The sequence below is a fragment of the Catharus ustulatus genome, chromosome 6, assembly GCF_009819885.2.
Source record: "Catharus ustulatus isolate bCatUst1 chromosome 6, bCatUst1.pri.v2, whole genome shotgun sequence".
NCBI lineage: Eukaryota > Metazoa > Chordata > Aves > Passeriformes > Turdidae > Catharus > Catharus ustulatus.
This window is the reverse complement of record NC_046226.1, coordinates 56,048,171-56,073,761: the sequence shown is the minus strand read 5'-3', so window position 1 is coordinate 56,073,761 and position 25,591 is coordinate 56,048,171. Positions and strand designations below refer to the sequence as shown.

General features: G+C 43.3%; 1 protein-coding gene across 10 annotated transcripts in view; it reads right to left on the bottom strand.

Annotated features, from left to right (window-relative positions):
• Positions 1 to 242: 242 nt before the first annotated feature.
• LOC116997459 (SH3 and multiple ankyrin repeat domains protein 2-like) overlaps positions 243 to 25,591 on the bottom strand; it is a 118,022-nt gene continuing 92,673 nt past the window's right edge. For 6 of the 10 annotated variants that reach the window (XM_033062195.1, XM_033062197.1, XM_033062196.1 and 3 more), the window contains 4 exons: positions 19,497 to 19,627; positions 18,920 to 19,031; positions 15,459 to 17,856; positions 243 to 6,814 (listed from right to left, as the gene is read on the bottom strand). In XM_033062195.1, coding sequence (XP_032918086.1) covers positions 6,241 to 6,814; positions 15,459 to 17,856; positions 18,920 to 19,031; positions 19,497 to 19,627 — 3,215 coding nt within the window. In that variant the 3' untranslated portion in view covers positions 243 to 6,240. Of the gene's footprint in view, positions 6,815 to 15,458; positions 17,857 to 18,919; positions 19,032 to 19,496; positions 19,628 to 19,864; positions 19,925 to 25,591 lie in introns of all 10 variants that reach the window. The other 4 variants (XM_033062190.1, XM_033062192.1, XM_033062193.1 and 1 more) reach the window with 2 other exon arrangements.

Below are 25,591 nucleotides of genomic sequence, written 5' to 3'. Positions count from 1 at the left end.
GCTCTCACCTTGCCCTTGCCACTGCAGGTCTGATCCCGAAGGAGACCCCAGGCTGCACCACAGAGTCACAACAAAAGGACAGAAGGATGACAAAGCCCCAGCAGTTCCTCACTTGCGGTTTCCTAGGGGCGGGTTGGGCAGGGAGAGCCAGGCTTGGCCATTCCCTGAATCCAGCAGGGAACGCTCAGAGACATTCAGGTGAGGGAGAACACCAGTGGAAAAGAACCCATTAAAACATGAGGTAGATTTTGAGGTTTCTGTATATTGTATTCTCTTCAGATTTCCAAAGCAAACAGGTACATGGCGACATTGATTCCAGTACAGGTTTAAGCACATGCAACACTGGTGTCCTATCTGTACATTGGTTTCTAAGGCTGCCCAAGGACCTTTACATTGAAAGCGCACAAGAACTCACACACATGTGCACAGATTCCTCCTGGCATCAGTCCTGAGGAAAAAAACAACTGGAATTTTACTGGAGAAATCAAACTTCAGCACTGCAAGCACATCAGGGAAATCCCCCTCAGCTGTTCTGAACTGCTTCCTAACCTCAAACTCCCTTTTTTTCCCCCCACAATTTGGAGCTGAACAGGCTGTTGTTCATCAGGTTGAAGTGTCAGAAATGGTTCAAAACAGTCCAAGGTTTACAGTACTGGAGACAAAACCTATATTCCCATTAAAAACCATGCCAGATGCAGATGAAGTATCACATGGAGATGCTGACATTCAGAACAGAAAACTGAGAAAACATAAGCACAGAGAGACCAGAAAACACATTAAAGACTTCTCATTCGTGTATAATTTGTGTAATTATACAGTCAGCCTTTCTGTGACTTAAATACTCAGGCCAACCTAAATAATAACAATACAAAATTTTCTAAAACATCTCCTCGTAGAAAGAATGACAGTAGTTGAAAGCAAATAAATAAATAAATAAATATTTTAAAAGGTCTGCTATTGCTCTGAGACAGTGTCCATCAGGTTCCACTAGATGTCAGTGGCACAGAACCAGTTTGTGGCAGACTTAATGGCATCAGGTCCACTTGGTTTCTTTATTTGTCATCGGTACCTCATCTGTGAAACACAGCCCACGTCAACTGCACCAACCACCCAGGATTTATGGCAGTGAACTGAACCCAAAATAACAGTCTCATCTCATTTCTTTTCCCCCTCTTGCTTGCTTGATTTGAATAGAAGACTAGAAGTCAGGCTCACAATGCCAAAAATGTGGCGAGATAAGCTGCTGAATCACTGCAGCTCCTCAGTGCTTCTAAAGCAGTGACAGCACTCTCTGATGGTCAGGTACTGAACACCTTGAAGATAAAGCTTTTTATGTGAAATACAGTGTAGCTGATCCAGGTGGAAAATTATAAGGCACGTACAATTTTTTTGTTGTTTTGTTTTGTTTTGTTTTTTAAAAACACACATTCTGAAGTGTTGTTACAATCGTGCTACTCTGGGTGGCCCAGCCAAGGACAGAGGGGATGACAGTCCACAAAATGCAGGAAAATACAGGAAAAAAAAACAGGAAAAAATTACAGAAACCAAGGAATGAAGCAGAACACATTAATACAATGTACACAACGACAGCAATGATCAACTCTTCTTGTTTCTTTGGCCAACAAGCAGTGACAATTGCAAAGCATTCTTTGTTTTGCACTGGAAATACCTGACTTTATTTAGATACACAGATGTTTGCCACAATACCTGAAATAAGTAAATAAAACAGGTTGGTTCTAGTTTATGTTTTTAACAAAACAAAGCTGCCAAGTAATTGTTGTTGGGAAATTATTAGAGAAATAATAACAAGGGGCTACAAAAATGATGAACTAGAATGAAAGCTGAGAAGAGAATTGTAATTAAGGAACATATGAAACCAAATGGCAACAGTTCTAGGCATTTATTCCAATATCTTAGAAAATAAAAATAAAAAATACTCTTCATTGCATTACCATTTAAAGATAGAAAAACAAATCTTAAACTTAAGCCAAAAGAAGATGTGAATTTTTTCCTTGTTTTTGGGGTTTTTTTGTTTGTTTGGGGTTTTTTGTTTTCTTTTTTTTTCCCATTCGCAGCCTTGTTTATTCACAGTACAAACAGAGCCCGCTGGTACAGAATTTAAAGTCAAAAGATGCACAAAGTTGGACAAGGAGTGCTGTTCCCTCCTCCCCTCTGCAAAGCTGCTCTGCCCCAGAGGAACCCCAGCCCCCAGTGAAATAAAACCCAAACTCCACTTCCAGTGCCTCGGGAAATTGCAGAGCAGCAGCAGCAGCGCTAAAGCTCGGGGCGTGCGTCCCCCCAGCACAAAGAACATTCCACACATTTCGGAATTCCACCTTAAGGCAAGAAAAATAAATCAGGTAATGCAGTTTTCTATCTCTCCCCTTCAAAGTTTCCTGCTTTTCCAGATCTCAAGCACGACCCCTGAAATTCAGTAAATTAATGGAACATTCGGCATAAGGAATGCTTTAACCAAAAAAAAAATGAAGGAATAAACAGGAAATGCTTTTCCCAACAATAAAGCAATAATTTTCCCTTACTTCTATCTACATTTTGTTAAAGCATTTTATGCGTTTTTCAATAACAAATTGCAACTATTTTTGGCAACTTTTTTTTTAATAAAAATCCAGACAGTGTTCTCTGTTTGCAATCAGAACCACACCCTTAGTGCAATATTATATTTATTTCTTACAGTAATTTTGGTTGCCATACAAGAGTATTAAGGATTGGGGAAAAGTGCAAGTTACAGGAGCTTGATTTTTTTTTTTCATCAGTCGAAATAAGAGGAATTAAAGCACAAAAATTACAGCAACATAGATAACATGAACACAAGTTGTTACACAAACTATAGCGAGAAACGTATTAGTATCTAGAAAAGAAAAGAAAAAATGTAATGGAAAAATTATCAATATTTGTGGCTCATACACATAATCATCGCCAGATCAACTGGGTAATGCTTTTTAAGAACTGAGAGGAAAAGGAAAAAAAAAATCACTATTTTTTAATTAACTTAAGTACCACAAATAATTAACTTCTTTGTGATATGTAAATCCTGTAAATCAACAGTCACATCTAGTCATTTTATAATATATGAATTAAACTTAAAATGTTCTCAGACACCTAGGGCAAGGAGTCTGTGCAGTTATACACAATTTACATCTTGTAAGATTTTCGTATTGTATACACAAATATTACAGAAACTAGGCATGTAAATGCAATTTATTTAAATTACAGTATATAAACAAAAGTTGATCCTAAAACCCAGAATATCATAGATCTCTAACGACGTTGTTTTTCACTATCAGAGTAGCATGAAAGAAATGGGTCTTCTCTCCTCCCCCTTGGTGAAAATACTTGGAGGCCACGGCGTTATCTGTTACTATTGCTTTCTTTTTTTTTTTGTTTCAAACCAGCCCTCAGAGCTGGAGACCAAACTCGACTTGGCAGAGGTGCTTTCTGGTGATCCAAGTAGGTCCCTTCAGGTCTCCTTACCTTTTTGCTTCACAGGACACAAAGTGAGAAATAAAACTACTCCCTTACAGCTCTTTCACCTGCTCTTGGAGTACCTGAAGAGATGCACGAGCAGGAGCCACACCTGTGTGAGGAAGGGACGATCTCACCTGGGAGTTACTGGGTGTGTCAGTGCTTGCTCAGGGCAAGTTCAACCAACAGGAAGGTTGTGATCCAAAAAAAGCAGCTTTAAAAGTCAACTTCTACATTTTTCTTTTACTACTGTATTTATTTCCTAACATATTTCTGGCACGTGTTATAGAGGTAATAGCAACTGTACCCAAAGAAACAAAACAAAAAAAAAAGAGATTAAAAAAAAGAGAGCATGGCATCAGTGGTTTATTTACTGAATTCTGTTGTATCACCAAATGGAAGACAAACGATGGCTAAATTACCTTTTTTTTTTTTTTTCACTTCTGAAAGTGTGTGATGGCCTCAAGTTGCCTGCATCGACCTATCTGAGTGGAACTGCCATTTTCTACACCTCCCATGGAAAAACTCAGCACTCCTCAACAGCAAAACGCCTCAGTGCTTCGTTTTTATTACAAGGTTCCTTGGAACTCCCCAAATACAAACAGAGCGCAGTAACAGATGTTAAGTCAAAAGATTTGCTGTTCCATAAAGGGGGTAGGAGGCTTAAATAAGTAGATTTTTATGAGTTTCCAATGCGTTGGTAACTGTAACCACTTCTGAAGAAATATTCATCCTCCTCTGTAGAAGTTCTAGCAAAGATAGAAAATATAACACAGCTCTGCTGGTTCAGATGCATCCAAATGAGGTTGATTTTAAAAAGGTCAAGACTTTATAATTATTCCACAGAAATAGTAGTAAACCACAAAAAGTTTTTTTCTTTTTTTTTTTTGTTTGTTTGTTTTTTTTCTGTTTTTAATTTCCTAGCACTGAAGTGGCACAAAGGCTGCCCAGTAGACCAGCCACTTATTTTCTTAAAATATTGTGCTTATAAACTATCTGTACAACTATTTAAACTTGCAGTAAAGAAAGATATTTAAAATGCTAAACTTTATGTACTCATACTAGGGCTGTTGCAGACCTAATTAGACACTTGTTTGTGAGCAAAAAATAATCACAATAATAAAAAAATTAGAGATAGGCCGGACCATATCAAGGACCATATCAAGGAAAGAAAGTTCAGGTACCTTGCAAAATGTTAGGGAACCTGAAAGGTTGGTAGGGAGGCAGTTTAGCCATCCACACCCAATTTACCCACCTTGAACATCTTGAATATTCTGTCCAGAAAGTCCTGCAAAACTCACAGATATTCAGAGGTGTTAATTACAACGGGGAGTTGAAACATGCAGAGAGAGACTTGTTAACTTGAAAGTTGAAAAAAAAGATAATAATCACATATTTTTTTTAAAAAACAAAGCCATGTAAACCAGCCATGGGTTCTGACAGAAGTCTCCTGGAAAGTTCTCTGTGTCCCCATTCCCAGCCCTGGATTCTGGCAGGGTGCTCCCACCTCTCGTGCCAAGGAATGGGCTGGGGGCCAGTGCCCGGCCCTCTGTCCTTGTCCAGAGCCAGTTCCTGCCAGCAGTGACAAAATGAGAGCCTGGATCCCTCCCCAGCCCTCCTGGCTCTCAGAACGCACGCACCCCCAGACGCTCAACAGCTCTTTCCATCTTGGCATCACCTATCTGCCTCCTCTCAATGAGCTGAAGCATTTCCATTCCTAACAGGCTGAAATCCCTCTCTCACTTCAGATCCTGGCACACTTCCCACTGACTTCAATGGGAACATTCATTTCTCTTCTCCTTCCTTCTCAGCCTTCTGCTCAAAATACCCAGGCACTTACCACTCACTGAATTAAACAGCACCTCTTGGGTCTCAGCCTCTCTCAGTGTCTCATTGTCAAGCCCCAAAGCCGCCTGCACACCAAAGTTTGTTCTGGCTTGTGGAGTTCATTTTTTGGCTCAGCAGCAGTTGAGCTGGTTGACAACTGGGGGTCTCAGGTACAAAATAGCTTCATTTTGCTGCACCTCTAAGTGTGGTCCCTCCTTAGCCTTTGCTCAACGCTGCACCGTCCTACAGGCCACGTCAATGGAGTGTGCACTGAACTTGTTCTGCCACCTTGGAAGAGTGCTAAATACCACTGCAGAAATAAAGAAATACCAGGTAAAACAGAGCAAGGTTACCTTTGGACTGACTCCAGCAGAACAACCAGCTTCACTGCCAACAGATCAGGGATCTATGCCAGTAAAAAAAGAGGAATATGAACTCCTGTGCCTGCCTCAATATCCCTGCTACTGATAAAACTGGGTTTGAGCGGTAATGGAGCAACCTGTCCTCTTAAAATGAACCAAGGGCTGGGGAAGGAAGCCTGCTTGGAGACTGAACGTCAAGAAGAGAATAAAATAAAATGCAATTTTTTTTTTTCTTTCAGTAAAAGAAGCCCTGAAAATTTTAAAAGAAATTGTCATGCAACGGCCCCAGCCAAGGGCAGTGTCAAGAGTTTTAAAGTTAACAATTGTCTCTCTCTCACATCTCCCCACAGCTTTGAAATAAAATGGCCCCACTTCTTTAGCATCTTTAGGTTTGTGTTTGGGCATGTAGCAGACAGTCTGCATCACCTGAGTACCAGGAATTTCTGTTTTGCCCCCCCCCCCCCCACCAATTTTGCTGGCACTCACAGACAGACAAGGCATTTGGGGTATGTCAGTACCAGCCCATCTCTAGTTATCAACAGAAGTTTTTGAGGCAAAATAGCTATTCTTATCTGTCCAGCAGCTGCTTCAAAGCTCTTTCTATGTTCATTCTGTGCCCAACTCTAGTCACTCCAAGGTCTATCAGATCTTCCTTCTGTAGATTTGGTAAATGTGTGCCATCTATTTCATTGTCCATAAATGTTTCTTTATGTTCACCTAAGTTTAGACTTTCCAACCAATCTGCCACATCTGGTTTAGTCCACAGGTGGACAGGCTTAGTTGTAAAAGGCTTATTTGAAATTGGCTGTTGTAATATTGAGGGAGAAGGAGACCTGCTGCGCCCTGTGGTCAAGCCAAATAAGTCCCCAGAAGGGGGCTGGCTGGGTAGGCTAAATACATCGGACAAAGTTGGAGAAGGAGATGAGGCTGAAGCAGAAGTAGTCAGAGGAGCAGGCAGGATGTCTTTATTAATCTCTGTTGGTGAAACCACAGGGCTGGGAGCGTGCCTTGCTCCTGAGGTCCTGCTGTCATAGTCTGGGGACCTGCTCTGCAGTGTGATCGGCTGGCTGGCTCCGGGTCGGACAGTGAAAGTGATTGTTGTACTTCGTGTACCTGAGACAGTACTCATGACTTCCGTGCTCCTGCAATTGCAAACAGACAGGCACAGTTAGAGCTGCTGGTCACCAGCACAGTCCCATCAGCACATGGTAATTATGGCATGGGAATGCTTGGGTAGTTTCACATTTTAACTAAAAGTACAAAAATTGAATCATTAACTCTTTTCCAGAAAACCAGCATCAATGGTAAGCCATAGTTAAAGACAAAACCTTTGCTTATGAGCAGTCCAGTTAAAAACACCTTCCAGAGCACATTCTCTCCCTTTTTAATACCTAGTTTTAATATTGGTTCCCAAATTAACTCCTGTTAAATGAGAAATGCTGAGTGGAATGAGCACACCAGCACAAAGTGAAGCATGACCAGGAGTTACTTTCCCTTTGCCACGTGGAGAGTCGGAATCCTTCTGGCTTTACACCCAGTGTAGCTAATATTAGTAGTTGTGGAAAGTTGCAGGAGCACTGGATTTTGGATCTTTGAAATTCAGACAGTGAATTTTGCAGAATATTTGTAGTACTATTTGTTTATAGAAAAAGTTGTTCTTATTTCCCTTTCTAGCCATGCTTTAAACATAAAACAGTCCTTCTAAGGTCCCTAAAACATCTCAGTGTCTATTTCCTTCCACAGAGAAGTTATACTTTGGCAGTTTCACTACAAAATTAAGGAGACAAAATTCTTGTTCCTGTGCATGACTGGAGGTGATGTAGCTGGGATCAAGTTCTGCCTAAAGAAGATGAGTTTCAGATTACAAACGAAGTAGGCATGAACCTCGCTGAGAGGCTTGCTCTGATGCCCAGCTTGACAGGGTGGGTGAAGGAGCACAACCCTCTGCTTCTGCCTGCTGGCTACAGAAGCAAATTTAGAAGGTTTGGGTCTGTTCATGTCATCAAAGACTTGACCCCACAGCCCCTACTCGCATGGGAAGAGCAGCGCGTGCACTTCAGGGCGCTCCACAGAGCCCTTCAGTGCCTGGAGCTCCAATGTTCCTCACTTCAGAAATAACCTGCCAACTGGGAGAACCTTCAGACAACCAATTCAAAGCACTTGCAGACCAAAGGAAGGGTTTATTTATCCTGGAAGCAATGCCATGGAGTCCAGAGGATGACGTTGCTGATGCTGTACTGAGATTTTCAGCACAGACCCTGCCAGAAGCCCTCTGTTTCTGAGTGCCACACTGTCCCCAGGCCTGGCCTGGCCTGCCTGGGCAGAACTGAGAATGGCTTGGGTGCAGGATGTCAGGCAGAAATGCTTCCATTAATCCAGCAGATTCACTGCTGTGCAGAAAAGATCTCAAGGAGCTGAAGAAAAAGCAGGGTAATGGCAGTATGGGGCAGTGCTAACAAACAGGTTATTCATCCCTTTCTCCCCCACTGCAGCTCTGCGTTGCTGACAGTGATTCTCTGGCTGGTTGCTGGCTTCAGAGAGCCCTGAGAGTGTTCCCTGAATCACCCCTGGGGCTTTGGCACTTCACCACCAAGCCACAGCCCAGGGAAGAGCAGCTCTGCCACACTGACGTTCCTGCTCCTGTCTCAGCAGGTCCCATTCCAATAAAGCTCCCTGTCAGGAGAAGAGCACCAAGAATAACTTCTGGGAGAACACACATCTAATTCACACCGACATTTCCACTGATTTCCCACAGGCTGCTCCATGTACTTCAATGGGAACAGGGGGATCTCTTTGGAAGATTGGTACTTCACTTAAAACCCAGTAGGAACAATGCTTCCAGCACTTATGGCTTTGTAATTTAACAAAGAAAGGAAGCACTTGGCAAGGTTCTGAGGGTTTCCTGTGATGTTTTTGGTGCCTAATGGCTCTCATTGTCTTCCAGGGATGGAGCTAAGCATTCTTACAAATAAAAAGTCTGTGGCAAGAGACTATTACATTCTCCCAACCAAGGGGAGCAAGTTGTTTCCATTTCCTTTACCTCAGCATTAGGGGTCTCACGCTCATTACTGAGGCATGATATAATTTAAAACCAACAGAAAGCCTGCTTTGAAAAAGGCTGGGGTAGTGATGGCAAGAATGAGCTTTGCATAAACAGGGAAATGAATCCCTGATCTTTACCTGCAATCACCCTTCTACTTCACTTTCCTGTCTTGCAAATACTAGAAATTAAGGTTTTGTATTTACACCTATAGTGACAAGATCAAATGGATGATGAAAATCCACCTTCTTTTATTTCAGGTGATGAAAGATAATTTCTACTGCTTGACTGACAGCTCCAGGCTCAGTGCTTTGCAATTCACCATTGCTGCTTCTCCTCCAGACTGCTTCTCTTAAAGACTCCCTGCCCAGCCTAGTTCAGGAAATTACTGTCACTCTTCCTTCACATAAAGGACATTAGGACGGTGAAACAAACCCCCCAAAAGTAAACCCTGTGCTCTCATTTGAAGTATTCCTTGGCTTGTGTTCCCTAACTTTCCAAGCCCCATGAGCAGGAATACTCAGGGTAAGCAAAGCATCCCAAGCATCCTGGTCCTTTGCTTCCTGTCAGCCTGGATCAAAGCATTGGCTTCACACAGCTGCAAACTGCAGCAGGAGGTTGGAGAGCATCTTGCTTTTTCCAAGTCAGAGGTTCAGGGCTGCTGATTATTAAAATGAAACTCTGGGATAGTGATAAGATCTTTTTTAAAATTTTATCTGGTTGCAGAGATTTCAACACCAGCTCAGCCACGTGAGTGCTCAGCTCTTGTGTCACAGGCACAGCCCTGGAGAAGCTCAGGGAAGTCTGCTGAAGCACTTCCAGCCTTACAGTTCCATGCCTTTCACTCCAAGATTATTTTCCCATGTTCTTTTCCCTCTTTTCCACCTTGCCATTATCAACATTCTTCCACGCTGCACTTTAATTACAATCCAAGGGAAAAACACAAGGGTATTTATGTAACTCCTGTGCATCCTAAATTGTAATTTATGACATCTTCCATACGATCTGGGGTGCAGACACAAGCCTTGAAACCATCATCTGTCTTGCATTTTATGGTTGATTGCTACCCTGGTCAATAAGGAGCAAGCACATTCCAGCTGGAGAGCAGGCACGGTTTGTTTTGTTATGGGGTTTCCAGATTTTTAATAAGAGCAATTTCTTATGCCTTATTTGATCATCTGTTATCCTAAAGATGTTAAATTCATATTAAACCTGCCAAACCCCAAATTTCATTTAAAAAAAAGGTGAAAAGTCCCATAATTATTTTAAATAAAATTTGCTCTATTCAAATCAGCATATGGTGGTAATTTATAAACATTTGCTGCTGTGAGCCTGCACTGATTGCAATACCCATTATGTTGCCTCATATTAAAATCAAAATATATAACCTATATATCACAACCATGTGGCCTCCAAGAATAAAAGCCATCAGCACAGCTTGTAGGCAAGAAATTATTTTAAATTTTAAATTATATTTGCAAGATTCAAATTTACTGTTAACTTAGTATCAGAAGGAAATCAGTGCAGCAGCTCCCATGGAAAAATAAAAACCCCACATAATTCTCAGCTTCTGGGAGCTATTTTATCCTAGAACTTTCCAGAAGACTTGCTCGTTCTGACACAGCTTTTCCATTGTATCAAAGGAAAACTCCTTAAAAACCAAGAGGAGCAACAAGTGGAGCGCCTGTATAGGGGTACTGCAAGAAATTAAATTCTTACAGACCTTGGAGGCCATACAAACCCCAAACTTTGCCTTCACCGCTTAATAATTTTACTTTGTTGTCAGAAGCAAATTGCACAGCAGGAAAGTAAGCCAAGAATTGTCTGTTTTGGGGGCAGGCAAAGAACAAGGGCTGACGTGATGACTGGCAGGATCCAGAGCTCCTCACAACGCTGTTATTTTGGGGAGAAGAATTGAGAGATGCTCGGTGTCTGCTGCCAGTGAGGAACAATCATGAAGGTCTGTGGGAGTCTGTCTGTGCAGGGGCAGGAGTTTCCATGTAAAATGTCTGGAAAGCAGAGGGAAGGGGATGGTGCTGGGTCAGGAGGAAGCCTAACCCCTCTCTGCTTGCATGACTGCAGGGAAAAGGGAAGCAGGAAGGAGAACTGGGGGAGCCCCAAAGCTTTCAAGGGCAAAAAGACAACCACATGGGCTGGTTTGTCTTACTTTTAGCCTCACACAGGTACGTAAAACTGTGTTGATCATCCCTCCCCACCCCTCCACCTCCCAAAATCTGGCAGAATCTGGCCATATCTGAGATGTCCTGCCCATTGTTTAGGTGCTCAGACACATTCAGGAATGTGGTTTTATGTGCTCATGTTACCAACATAACTTCTGAGTACTCCTCTGATGAATGTGGCTCTTATTTCACCTTGAGATGACATTCTAGGTCACATTTTGGGATGGCTACCATTTCTGGATTAGGATGATCTAATCCACACTGCCCTGTGAGAAACACAGTCACCACCAAAGTCACTGAAATGCAATAACAATGAGTGAGAATTAAGAAGCAGCAGAATGTACAATATAGAATAGTCCACGCTTTATGGTTGGCACTTACTTCATGGCACTTCAGCATGGCCCTCCTCTGACAACAGCAGTCATGACAGCAAATAAAAATGACAAAATGGAATGACTGAAACACTGCAGAAATCACTGACAAAGCAAGCAGTACTGTGAAATCGGCTGGCAAACAGTTAACGTGAAATGAGTCTAATGGGAGAGCAGCAAGTGAAAAATCTAGGCATTTATTTCATCCTCTGCCAAACCCAGACATCCCTTATGATAAACCAAATGTAGGATCATTCCCTATAAAGGACCCACTACTAAGTTCTGATCTGCCTTACCTGTTTGTGGAAAAATGAAAGGAACTTTTCCAGATACTCATGGAAAAACTAATTCATTGATGGCCAAAACCAGTTTCACTTTTAAAACTTGTTATTCCAGCACAGTGCAGGTTATTCTTCCTAGAGGACTCAATTCCACAGCATCCTCCATTACTCCCACATTTATCCCAAGTATTTCCCACCACCAGCAGTGATGCCAGTGCACCCCAGAAGCCATGGGATTGTGCAAACACCGCTGGACAAGCACAGAAAACCTGGGGGTGTTTCTCCCTCTGGCAAAGTTATGGATCATTTTGATGCAGTGCTGGTGGAGAGCAGCAGGAGCTGCTGTTCATTATTCCTTAGCAGTGCTCCAGAGGCACGGAGGGAGGGGGTGCTGTGTTCCATGGGGGTTGAGCTGTCTGTCCCTGGCAGCCCCTGGATTTATCCTTCCTCAGCCACACAACCTTAATCCCTGGATTCCAGGGGCTGGCACCTGATGGACGTGTTGCTACGCGACTGCCGGGTCACAGACAGAACAAACACTCCTCCTCTCTCCCAGGGAAAGCCCTGCCCTGCTCTTCTCCCAGTTCTTACATCAGCTCCCTATATAAGCCAGGGGCCTCTCAAGTGGACTTAGAGCACTGCTGTATTTACGGCATCGTGGAGGACATGGATAAACCAGATTAAAAACCTCTGTCACCACATGGCAAATATGTGGTCATAATGCCCATAATTCCTTAAAGTAAAGTAAAGGCCAAAACTGGGGGTGGGATCTGGAGCTCTCTTCCCATACCTTGTGATCAAACCCTTTAATTACACTTTAATTAGTAGAAAATAAGCAAGTGCATCCTCTCACTTCTTCCTTCTTTCCCTTCTTCTACTGGGCTCCTTTTTCCAGTCCCATGGGCTGGTCACTGCCACTGAGGAGCAGATGGTTTCCAGCCAAGCATTTCCATGCTCTATTTAAAAATCCTGAAGCTCAGTGTCTCCGTAAGAACCACGGGAAAACTATAAATACACCAGGGAAAATGATTGCTAAACCAAGGTGCAGGAATAAAAGCAAGTTTAGGTGGCTTTAACGTAGTAATTGAGATATGTTGTTCAGGAACATGGAATGATCTCTTCCTAATCCTCATTTATCAAAAATACACAAAGAAGGTGTTTTTGCAACCTGCCATTACCCAGCTATCTGTAGTTTGATTCACCCCTGTGCCACCCTAACAGGGCAATTGCCTTGAGTGAACCTCAGTTTTACATCTACTGGTTGTGCAAAGAGAATTCCTAGTGGGATTTAGGATTCCAATCTGGTCCGTAATTTCATGTATGGTCCCATAAACAGATTGATATTTTTAATTTCATCAGGCTGCCTGTGCTGCAAACACCGCCCAAGCGAGCCTGTTAGCGCGGTTCCTATTTATAACACTTCCCAATCCCTTTCCTTGGCTGAAGGACAGGAACAGGCTCATTTATTATCACTGCTCTGTTCACTAACGAGTTCACTAACAACAGCTAATGAGTTGTTCTTTAATTTATCAGAATCTCTGTTTTTTGTGAGCCAAAATTCATTGGTCCCTTTCTGATGCTACCTCACAGGGAGGGGCTGCAAGCTCAACAATTGGTTGTCATAAACTTTAGAGTATTTAGGGGGGAAAAAATACCAAGGAACTCCAGGAATTTTACCTTTGAAATTTAAACATTAGCTTTTACACTTGAAATTTCCACAAGATGGTATTCCTTGGTCATAATATTTGACAGCTTTGTAAAAAAACTGTGTCAGTCGTGCAGTTGGGCTAGAAAGGCTGTAATTTATTTAACTTTTAGAAAGATAAAGTGGGAGTAAAAGCGAAAGGGGGAGTAAAAGTGAAAAAAAACTACAGGGCTTCTGATTCCTCAAGCGAACATCTCCATTTCTACCTCTCTGCCTTACCCTCATTGAGATGAAAAGACACTGCCTGCAACACCTTTTCAAACACACTTCCAGTGTCTGTAGATGGCTGGCTCTCTTCTGCTGTCTCCTGGATTATTATTTGCTTAAAAAACAAATCCTTAGCAATTTTTCCTGGTGGTTTTAGCAATTTCAGTCCAGCTCATAATTAAGAAGTAATCACACCAGTTTGGAAAACAGCAGGAAACCAATCCCAGCACTCTAGCCTCCTGTTCCCACTGGGAATGCTGTGGAGGTGTTATTTTATCCCACAGTCAAGTGACAGACAAGAGTTTTGTTGCTCTTTGCCACCGCCAGCTTATCCCATTTATTCCTTCCTAGCTCTTTTGGCACTGCTACATCCCAGGATCCTCTCTCCAGTTTGCAAAGATGAGTGTTTGGGTTTACTTTTCAGGGAAGAAGCAGGATTGCAGCCCCATTGAAATAATGCTTCGGGTGGGCTTCCCCCCAACATCCCCAACTGAGCCTCTGTATTCCATGATGAAGGTGTAGTAATTTGTCATAGCTAAGTTAGAAACATTTAAAATCTTCAAGGACAAAAGAAAAGCAATATAAATTTGTAACACTAAGTCAGCTCTTCCTCTAAAAAGTAACATATGGGGCTACTTCTGCTTACATAACAGTTTGCTTTTCTCCACAGAAGTGCTATAACTTTTCAAGTTTCCCCCACCCTTTATACCTTTAAAAATGTATTTTCACAAAAGAAGTATTTCTATTTACTTTTCATTTTGTTCTCAGAGATGAGAGTACTTTGACATATTTACAGGGCATTGCAGACAGTAGCCTTGGTAACTTTCTAATAAAATAGGGATGCTAGGGATCTCCACTGTAACCTGGAAATATTTTTCAGTTTAAAAAGAAAAGCTGATAAATAATATTATACCCATGAAGCTACAGACATGTTCATGGGGCTTAACAAGAAACATGATCAACATCTAGCAAAAAGAAAGTGCATTTTTTTCATGTCTGAAGGCTTTTCTGCAGAGCCAACTCAATTTCTGCTCTGTTTAGTCAAGTACCATTGAGAGGAATTCCAGAATTGTGGTGTTTTATTCCCATTTCTCAATTCTAAAAATTGAATTGCCTCTCCGTCACCAGTTTGATGACTTCCATCCTGCAGGAAATAATATCTAACTGTGTGATGCTGAGGCTGTGGATCACACTGTTTTCTGAATGAGCAATCTTCACAATCAGCAGAGACACCCTTCCCTTAAAAACAAATGATCTTCATGCTTGAAAAGTACAGAAGCTTCCCAAAGACTGAGCTATTTATTATCCACCAGAATAATTCTAATAAAATTGTCTTAAGTGGTATCTTTTTTTAAAAAAAAAACAAACAAAGCCAGCATGGTTGTTTTGCAAAAAAGAAATGCCTCAGTCTCCTAATAAAACTTACATAATTACCTTCCTTTTTTTAAATAACTGTGGATTTCATAATATTATGCCCACATTCCATACAGATATGGTTTAGTAATAACATGGACAGTGCAAAGTTATTTTAACAAGCAGATCTCTGAAATAGTTTATGATGAAGTAGATTAGGAGAGGTCTCAGCATGAATCAAATGACACCACACAGTGAATGCAAAGCAACCCTTGGCAAAAACACTTATTACCTGTTTGAAGCCAAAATACTTCACAGGACTGAAGAAAAATTGAATTATCACCCCATTTTTAAAGGAAAGAAACTAAAGAAAAAAAAATTAAAGAAAAATCTAAAAAATTCACATCAAAACAACTGAAAGGTTTGTGCAAACCTTGAAGTTGAAGGCTGAGAAAGCTCCTGTCCTATCATGTAGGCAACACAAATGCTGACAGTGTAAGAAATTCTTGTTTGACACAGACTATTTGTTAAGCAAATACAGAGTACATTCTTCTTTAATCTATGTGATTTACAGGAGAAACTGGATGGAAGGAAAAAACAAAACCAAGATCCAGCTTTTTAAGAAAATGATTTGGTTAATTACTTTTACCTTGTACTGAGACTCGCAGTTTTCGTTCCAGTTGGTGACTCCAATCCCTCCCCTGGCTTTGAGGATTTCTCTCTGTTCATTTGCTGGAGTATTGAGTTCAATTCACTAATGACATTAGCCTTGGGGCCTGAGAGAATCGGGCTTTTCACCTCTGGCACATCCCCCCATAGCTTGGATGTCCTTTGGGGGACAACTTTCGCCAGGTTGGGCGGGGCACTGATGGGAGGCGGGGGCGGAGCGGGAGGAGGGATCACAAAGCTGTCTACAGTTTCCTCGATCAGCGCATCCTTGTAAAGTGCATTGCTTTTGTTGATTATGGGCTTCATTTTTGGCTTAGGAGGTACTGGGGGTTTGTCCACCAGAAATGTTTGCCCATCTGCATAGACTGTACAAGTATCCACGTTCTCCCCCCCTTCCGAGGATAAGGTAGAGATGCTGGACACCGTTGAGATAGTGCTGGTTGTCTCTAGGTGATGGTCACTGCTGCTCCGACTGTCAACCTCCTCGATCCCAGAGTCGGCGACGTTGTCGAAGCTGTCAGGGGGTGGCAGGAAGGAGGCAGGCAAACAGTTTGAGAGACCCGCTTGCTTTTTGCCGTCCAAGGAGTTTGCTGGTTGGCTGGGTGCAGGAGTGCCATTCTTCCTCTGCGCCATCAGGTCTGTCAGCGCCGAGCCGGGCGCCGCGCGGTCGTCGGGGATGTCAAAGCTGTTGGCAAACTCCAATGGAGGGGGCAGAGGCTCAGTGAACAGGAACTCCTCATCGATGTCCACTGAGGCCAGGGGCGGCGGGGGGATGCGGAAAGGCAGGATGACGGGGTCGTCCACAGAGCTGGCAGCCACAATGGTTTTGCAGGGAGAAGCCGGGGGCTCAGGCGCAGCAGGGACGCTCAGCTCACCCTCCGCTTCCTCGCTGCCCTCCGGCCTCTCCGGCGGGGAGTGTTCAGGGCTCGGCTCCATCTCAGCTCCCTTTTCCTCCTCATCCTCGGGCATATCATCTGACTTCGCCGTGTCCACTGTGTGCACCATCAACAAGCCAGCTGATTTTTGCTGCGAGGTATCCACGATGTTTATCAACATGTTCTTCTTCTCCTCAGCTTTCTTTTCTTTCCCTGCATCCATCTCGTACTTGTTCTCGGTCTCCTGCCGTCTCAACAGGCCGCGGGTATTTTGCCTGGTGATAGTGGCAGTAACAGGAAAAGTAGTTTCCATGTTGGGTCTCAGCTTGGTGTCGATGTAAAGCGGTTTGTTAAGGTCGGTTTTGACAGCATCCCCTTTGCCTGGAATCTGCTGTGTCTGCTCTTTCATGGCTCTGTCCCTGGCAGAGAGCGCGAGGGCAAGTGGCGAGTTTGGATCCAACAGCTTCCCTGTGACCGGGTGGACATAGCTGTCCGTGCCTGGAGCACTCGTGGGCTTGGCTGCCACCGTACTGTTGTCAGTACCTTTCGTTTTGGACAGAGCATTCAATGTCCTTGAGTCGCTCTGGTTGCTGGGCTCGTTGCTGTTAAAAAGGTTCTCGGGCTCTCTGGGGGCGGGGATCGGAGATGGCGACATGAGCTGTCTGAAACCATCCTCACTGCTGAACATTGCCTCCTCGGTGAACTTGGACTGCCTCATCCGTGGTGTTGGTGGGGTTAACCCAACATCCTCATCTCCCAGGTCTGTGGAGAGGAAGGCTGGGGAATTGCGCCTGGCTTCCAGCCTCTTTTCCCTGTCCCTCACGGCCCCTGCGATGGCTGCTGCGAATGGACTGCTGACTCCCAAGCTGTCGTCGGGCCGGAGCTGTCCGGGCTGCTCTGAAGACTGAGGATCGATCTCCATGCTGCTCCCTTGGCTGCTTTTCCCGCTGCTGCTGGTGGATGGCTCTTTGACAATGATGGTTGGGATTGGAATAGAGCAGGTCTTTTCTGGGCTGTCCTCCACGTTGGATTGTTTCACCAGCATCCCCTTCCGCCTGGCTGGCTTGGCTGGCACGTAAACCGCTTTGCTGGCGATCTTCCCAACCTCGGAATAGGGGTTTTCCGGCATCTGGCCCCTCTTGCTCCTGAAATTCGCCTGAGCTGCAGCACTCCGGTTGTACAGGTCTTCTGAGTCCAGGGAGTATCGGTCCAGCTCCCGCCGGTAATAGATCCCTTTGTCCCTTATCATCGTCCCCACGCTCTCGGGCCTAACCAAAGAGATTTTTGCACCTGAATTCTGGTTAAATGGAGGTTTGATCGTTCCATAGCTCCGGGCTGTCAGGGATTTGGGAGAGTTGTACAGAGAGGGAGAAGGTGGCGGTGGTGAGGGAGGTAAGGACTGTGGTGGTGGTGGGATATCTTCGGAGGTGTCAGGCATTGAAAGACTCCTGGTAAACTTCAGCATAGGAGGGGCCAGAAACTGCCGCTCTTCCTCCGTTATTCCTGAAAAACCAGAAAGTGCATTTAAAACATCCACAAGGATCCCCCACGCTGTCCACTATTTGTCCATCCAACCCAAAATTCCAGGGTGCATTCCCCACAGCGTGAGGAGCATGCAAAATTCCAAAAGAGGCCTTTATGTTGATTTCCACCATAATCATTCTTTCATGTTGGACGTCCCAGGTGCCAGGATTGAAAAGGATGCTATGGAATTTTAATTAAACGGATGCGCAGGCAAATGTTTGTGGATTATGTATCATCATGCTGTAGAAAAGCACATTTTCTTTGAAAACTATTGAACAGAGAAGATATTCTGAGCAGAGGAGCTGATTTTGCCTTGCTCCTTCCAGCACTCTACAAATGCATATAGTAAAACAACTCAGAAACCTAATGAATTTTTAAGAAGCAATTGAAATTTGGCAAATGGACTGTGAATATCCTATTGGGGCAAAAAACCCATAACGTTGTTCATTTCAAAAGATGACATTATATCATTACAAATATGGCTTTTAACATAAATAAACTGGGTAGTACTGGGATGCTAATTTTACATCACATAATGCATTTCTAAATTCATAAAAGTCACTGCTAAGATTACTATCAAGAACAAAGAATGTCCAAATTTGGTCTGCTCTTTGTTTCTTTGTTGTAAAAGCATCTACTGCCATCATTTGAAATAGAAAAAAAGGTGAATTTTAGTCCATTTGATCAACAGGATTTCTTAGTAAACTACACAGCATTATTACGCTTTCACCTCAATAACAAGGAAAAAAACAATATTTTGGCCAAATGTTTTGCAAAAGGCTTGTACTGATCTTTTTTCTTTTTGGTCTTTGTTAGAGGGAACATTCTAAAGAAAATAACGAAATAATAATTCCATACTTGCCAAACAGAATGTGGAAATTACATCACCTTACACACAAACTTATTTTCTCATGAGCTTTGTATAAAGATTAAATAGCCACTCACTGGGGTAAAAATGTTGCAGAAACACACTTTAGGAAAGAAGCAAAGTTACTAAAAGTATGCTATTAATGAACAAAACCATACAAGAGAGGCATTTTACCTATAGATTTTTGTCTTCTCATTGTACCCCGAGGTATACCCAGAAAAGGACCTTGAGGGCTCCCTGGGACAGTGGGCGTCATCACAGCAATACCCTGTCTCTCATACATGGACTACAAAAGAGCAAACAGAAACCCCAACAGCATTAAAGCATGAAAGTCTCTCCCACATGGAAATAATGCCTCATCCATTACCCCTTTCCATATTCTTATGGAAAATAATAAATCTGGGGGTATTTTTGGAGAGGAGGGGGAGAGAAAGGGAAGGTTGGGCTTTGTTTAGATACTCATGAAAGGACAGCAGCTGTAAGTGGCATTTGCTGATATTATTGACAAGGCAACAGTTTAAGGTGGATAATGGAAAAGTGCGTCCAAAATGCAATAAAACTGTTTATTTTTTTTACCTGCAAAAGTTTTGTAAGATTAAATTCTGCACTTGAATGATGCAATTTCAGAGTTCTGGCATTTAATTTTTAATACGTGCTATAGTATTCATGTCAATTCTTCTCTGGGCATTATTTAATCAAGGAATTAGATACATTAGTAGGAATAAAGCTGTGCTTCGTGGCTCCCACTCACATTCATATCTGTAGCTGAGGGAAAACATCTACTAGAAGGCCGCTGTTTTATAGTTGCCACTCTGGAGTCCACAGTTGCATTGTCTGCAATTCTTGATGGCTTGGAAACTGGAACTATTTCATCCACCTTATCTGTAATATAAGAGCATTCAGTAAAATAAATATCACTTGTCCAAAGAAACGAATAAGTTAAGTATTGCAAGGTCAAAGGAAGAGATTTACTTTTCAAAAAAATGCAAAGAAAAAGGTTTTTTGGCATTTTAACAAGGCAATGCTTGAGCATCATAAGTCGTGCAAGCCGAGCACTTTTTATTGCTGCTACATAACATGCATGCTTTAGTTTTAAGCCTGCATGCATTTAATGTTTACTTAGTGTGACTCGAAAAACAATCCTCTTCTTCAAACCTTCAAAATGTGAAGGGAGAATATCTATATAGAAATGGAAAGAAGACCTTTAGAAATAGTGAATCTGTACAGCACTGTTTCAAATAGAGATAAGCAGACTGTACTTAGTCATCAGAATTCCAGTGATATTTTGGACAATAACAAGTATCCAGAAGTGCTCTTTTATGCCTATTCTGCTTAAGTAATCACATCCTGATTTGTTCACGCTCTTGGAATTGTAGGCTAGCACTGCTAACTGCATCCTTTGTTTAAACAAAACTTTTATATGTGTTTTTGTTTGTTTGGTGATTTTTTTTTTTAACTTTCTTAAATAACTGGACAGTTTGGGAATGTATTTAGTTGTGGTCAGAAGCAGACCAAAAATAGGCAAAGTCCAAATCTGAATGAGAACTTCAGCATTTGGATTTGGGACCCTGATCTACTGCATGATATGATGGTAAAATACAGGGAAAAGTTTAATCAGGATATTCCAAAGTTGACTGCTGGTGTTAGCCCCGTCTCCAACTTTGGTCACAAACAAGCTTCATCAGCATTTAATACAAAATGTTATTCCCTCACACTGAAGACCTCCAAGTACAGTGTAATCAACTAATTATTGCCTGACAACTCCTTTTTTTGCCCCTTCTACTGCTACAAAACTAAGGCACAGAGAAATTAAATCACCAGCCCAAGCCACCAGGAGAGTTTGAGTTTGGAATCTCTACTAGAATCCAAACTGGAATCACACCAACAGCTTTCCTTACTACACCTTCCACTGCATTTGCTTGCCTGTATCACAGTAATTTGGTGTCTTTTCCTTCAAAGTTTCACCAAAACTAGGATTAGTTGCATAGCCTGTGGCATTTCTGTGACTGGAACACCTCAGCCTGGCTCCTAGGCTTCCACAACATGAGCCAAAGCAGTGCTGCTTTTCAGCAATTAGCTCCATCTCGCAAATAATTGATTATTTGTCAAACAAGGATAGTTACTTCATTAGGATACTACAGACTTAAAGAAACCCCAGGGTTTTGGTGATCTAGAGCTGGTGTTACTATCCCAAGTATTGTATTTAGGGATTTAAATTTTACCTCTTGCTGGAGAGCAGCGCACTCAGGGCCCTGCATATGGATGGGAATCCTGCATATGAATGGGAATAAGGCAGGAGGAAAAGAGCTTTTGATCCTGCTAAACAGTAGATCTGGCTCATACAAGGATGATATTTTGAACAGGACAAGAAGAGAGGGAAGAACTTTTAGGAAGTTAGGAAGAAGGTTGTCCTAGAAGTGGATATTTTAGTTTCACAGAGGGTCAGGGAGCAGGCGGGAAAGGAAAGGCTGAGCAGGACCAGTAAGCTGAACACTTCTGAGAACTGTCTCACAAGAATAGTGTTGCTCTTTCTATTGAAGTTAGCATTCAAGTCTTTTCATTGGTCTGCTTTATTTTTTTAGTGGGTTTTAAATCATCTAGTGGAAGGAGAAAAGGAAAAAAAAATATCTTAAAATCGTCATATGTATTCAAAGATAAAAACCAACTTCATGTCATATTTCATAAGGCTTTGTAATACAAACTTCTCAAAGAAAAATATCTGCACTTCTGCTTAGCAAAAGGCATCAGAAAGCAATGGTGTAACCATGAACATTTACCCTATACAGCAAAAATATGGCTGGACTGCAGAATTGTACTCAGGAGATCTATCACCAAGAGCTTCCACTGGGCAGAGATTTCCTCTTAAGACTCTCCCACCCTTGCTCTCATCCCAGAAGCCAAACAGCTAATCTTTGGGACACAGAAAAAAGGAAACCTTACAAACTGAAGCACTCAAAGTCTGCACATGAGAAACAGAAACATACCATGTAAGAAGTGATCCCGTTTATTTTGAACAAACACGTGTAACCAGATACCCATTCAGACAACAAAAAGCTACAGGGAAAGAGTGATGAGGCTATGACAGACACTTGGAAAAGCATGAAAATATTTGTTGGGGATGAAACATACATACCCTCCAACTGCACTGATTTTGCTAGACAATTCTAAAAGTCAGATCTTAGTTTTGGATCTGACCAAAATATCAGTTGGTACCAATTCTTAAAACCATCTACTATTTTCCATGTGGGAAAAAAAAAACCCTGATTTTTTGTGCGTTTATTGCAGGTTTCTTGTCTGTAGAGAGGTTTTTAGTCCCTCCTCACCCCATGGCTGCTCCCATTTGCCACATTTACCCAAAGCACTCAGAAATGGGAGAGGAGGGCAGGTTAAAGCTCAAGCTGCTTTGCAATGAACTCTTTAGGACCTCCTTGCGTGGCACTTCCAACAGCAGTTCCAACTGTGTTCCTTCTCTTGCTCTACTGCCCTTGGATCAGAAAGCAAAGGTAAAGTGGAAGGTGTAATTTTGGAGCTACTACAACAAAAAAAGTGAGGCCACAAAAGCAGCCAGTACGTGGAGACTGATCCTAAATGGCAGCAGCTACATGGCGGGTCCTGTGGGAATTGTGTAAATCTGAATGCCTGGCCACAAGTGCCCCACCCTGCTGGAGTGAAAGCATGAAAAAAAACATCCTCACTGCCTTATCCAACGTGCTCCATTTCCAAGGAAATGGACTGGCTGAAGCACAGTCAGCCTCACTCAGACTCATCCCAGAGAAAGAATATTGTTGGGCCAAACCTTCACTCGCCTGTGCCTCGAGCTGTTCATCTCCGCAGCACCAGAATGCAAACCCCTCCTGCACCCAAACCACACGTGCCAAATATACTCCTACTGGAATAATTTGTCAGGCTCACTAATTAGCTCTCCTCCCAACCTCCTTGTGACCTCAAATACTCTGCAGCACGCACTCCTCATACCAATGAGAGGAGAGCTCACAAGCTCATGTTGGAAATTCCCTGAGGATAACTTCACAAATAACCCTGGCAAAAGAGAGAGAAAAAAGACACAAAAAGGATGCAAAAATTGGCACCTGCTGTGAGGTGTGTTGACAGAGTGGCCCCAAGAAGTCTGCCTCCAACAGGATATTTAAAAGGAATGCAGCTGGATGAAGGTCAAAAGGAAGGAATGTGGGAAAAGCCTGCACTGGAGGTTGGCCATGCCAGCTGCATTTCCTCCTTGAGCTGGTCATTTAGCAGAGTACAGCCACAAGCACACACACACACACACTTTTACAGGAGCAGTTTGTGGCTGGCTAGTAGAGTAACAAACTCTGATCTGCTTTGCTCTGAATAACCTCAGCCTCACTAGAAGACAGGGAAGAAGAGTCTCCAACTCACTGGCCAGAGAACATGGCTTAGTTGTAGTCACAGAAGAGGATTTTTAGGCCTATGATTATTCCCTGGCATTTTCCATAGAAACTGCTCTGCACCTTCCTGAGAAGTCACAACGGCGTGTTGAGAGTCAAACACAGGAGCCATGCTACACCTGTGAGAACCTGTCCCCACAGCTCCAGGGGCTCCTGGGAGCAGCATCCTTCCAGAGAACTGTCAGGAATACCACACGTAAAGCCAGTCTGATGCCTCTGCATGCATATAGCAATTTGAGTGCCACTATATTAAATTCCCCCGAGAGAGGCAGCACCAACAGATATAAAGTAATTTATTGCCAAAGTGAGTTTCCATCTGCCCTCTTGGGTTACCAATGGGACCCGTGCCCTGCTCAGGGTGCCAGCCCTCAGGAAATTGGATGGCCTAAAGGCACAGAAAGTAGTTGTGTTTTGTCACGATGTAGGTCTCATCTCTGATGAAAAGCTCTTAATCACAGACAGAGTAGCGCAGTACCCAACAGCATATCATGACTTTTACATTCTCAAGAGGTCTAGCTGCTAGGCAAGTTGCTTTTTTTTTTTCTTTCTTTTTTTTTTCCTTTTTCTTAAATAATTAATATCTGTGATAATTACAGGGGACAGTCTCCTCCTAATAGATTTGTTGCAGGAGATGGCTCATATCCCCATAGAACACATTGCTTAGTGACTCCTGTTCCGAATCCCCAGACTCTCTCAGAGGAAAAAGTATAATGCTGCCCATCAAGCCACCAGATCCATCATCAAATGAACTTTGAAAACAAGAGTCAGGTGCCCAGATAGATCTGGTGGCACATCACTACACAGCCCCCAAAAAGAGAAATATGAGATATGATCCTGGCAACATTACTTATTGTACGACATAGCCAAGACATGTGGATTAGCTCCATCGAGGGTCTTAGGAAGTGAGCTGGTGAGACCCACAGAGGATAAGAATGGTCATGATCCAGTACAGGCTATACCCCAACACCTCAGGCTGGCATGCCAGAAACACCAGGCAAAGACTGATCGAACACAGTTTGGGAGGCGAGTATTGCCAAGACCTCTATACTTACCACCAGGTCCCGAGTGCTTGCTCAGAGAGGGTGGGATAATGGAGAAAGAAAACTCAAAAAACAGCTGCCTCAAGAAATGACTTGTATTTGTAAGAAAAGCAATGAATGCCTGGCACAGAGTAAAAAAATGCTCGTATGAAGTTAAAGTGAAAGAACAGAGGCAAATGTTCTTCAAATACCAGCAGCACACATCGTTAACAGTGCAAATATAAACTACAAAATGTTAGACTAATCTAGTCAGCCAGAATACAATGTTAGCCAATGTAGGAAATGGTTGAACTCTGCCACCGATGGCCTTATGGCTAAGAATTAAAAGGACAGGCACATTAAAAAAAACTCTAAAAATCCTATGGAGTGGTTATTTTTTCTTCCCTCCCCCTTTTGCCTGGCGTGGAGGCATGGGCAGTGAGGCCCTCTCGGTTATGGCTCTCTGCAGCCGGCCACTGCGACAAGGCAGGGTGGCCTGCGGCGGGTCGCGAGAGTCGCTCGTCCCTTCGGCCCCTGGTAAGCACACAGTGGAGGATGCCACTGCGTCCTCACCAGTCCATGTCGAGGCACACGTCAACTCGACATGGGGGGTGGCTCTTTGGGAGATGCGCGTTTCGAGGACCTGCGTCCTCGGCTGCTTGAGGAAAGCTAAAATCTCTGACAGGTAGTTATGGATGGCTCTTGTGGAGGTAGCCACAATGCCCAGCTGCAGCTCCATACGGCCCATGGACTGGGACATGAGACCCATGGACTGTGCATGCTCCCTCTTGATATTTTCCAGCAGCTGCACAATCCTACTGTTGGTTTCCATCAACAGCTTCTCTCCCTCTGTTAGCTGGGGCTGCCCTCTCCAACCCCGATCCCTAGGGACAGGCTCAACACCGCAGCGCTCTTCATTCATCTCATCATTTCCCTCCTCCTCAGGAGAGTCACTTTCAAACTGAGGAGTCCTACTGAGTGACTGATCCCCGGGAGACTGTATGTCCATGGTGCACTCTGGAGTCCGCGCTGGCGTTTGAAATCCCTCATAATCCTCCCCAACGTTGCTGTGCGTTTCAGACGAGGACAGCGGCCACTGCCAGCTCTCTGTGGTCCTGGCTGGCGAGTCTTCATCAGAGGCAGGCACCGAGGATTCCTGTTCTTCGGCCGGCGTGGACAGCGAGCTCCCTCGGTGATGGCTGGCTTGCCCCGAGGATCCAGGAACCTCCCCATCTTGCTCCCCAGTGACATCTGGCAATCAAATAGAGGAGCAACAACCACTGTATCTGAGGCCAGGCAGATGGAGGTATCTACATGCATTGGACAACACATAGAAAGAAGCCAGTTGGGAAGCCAGAGTGTATGTGTTTGGGCAAACGGAAGGGCGGACTAAAGTTTAGTGA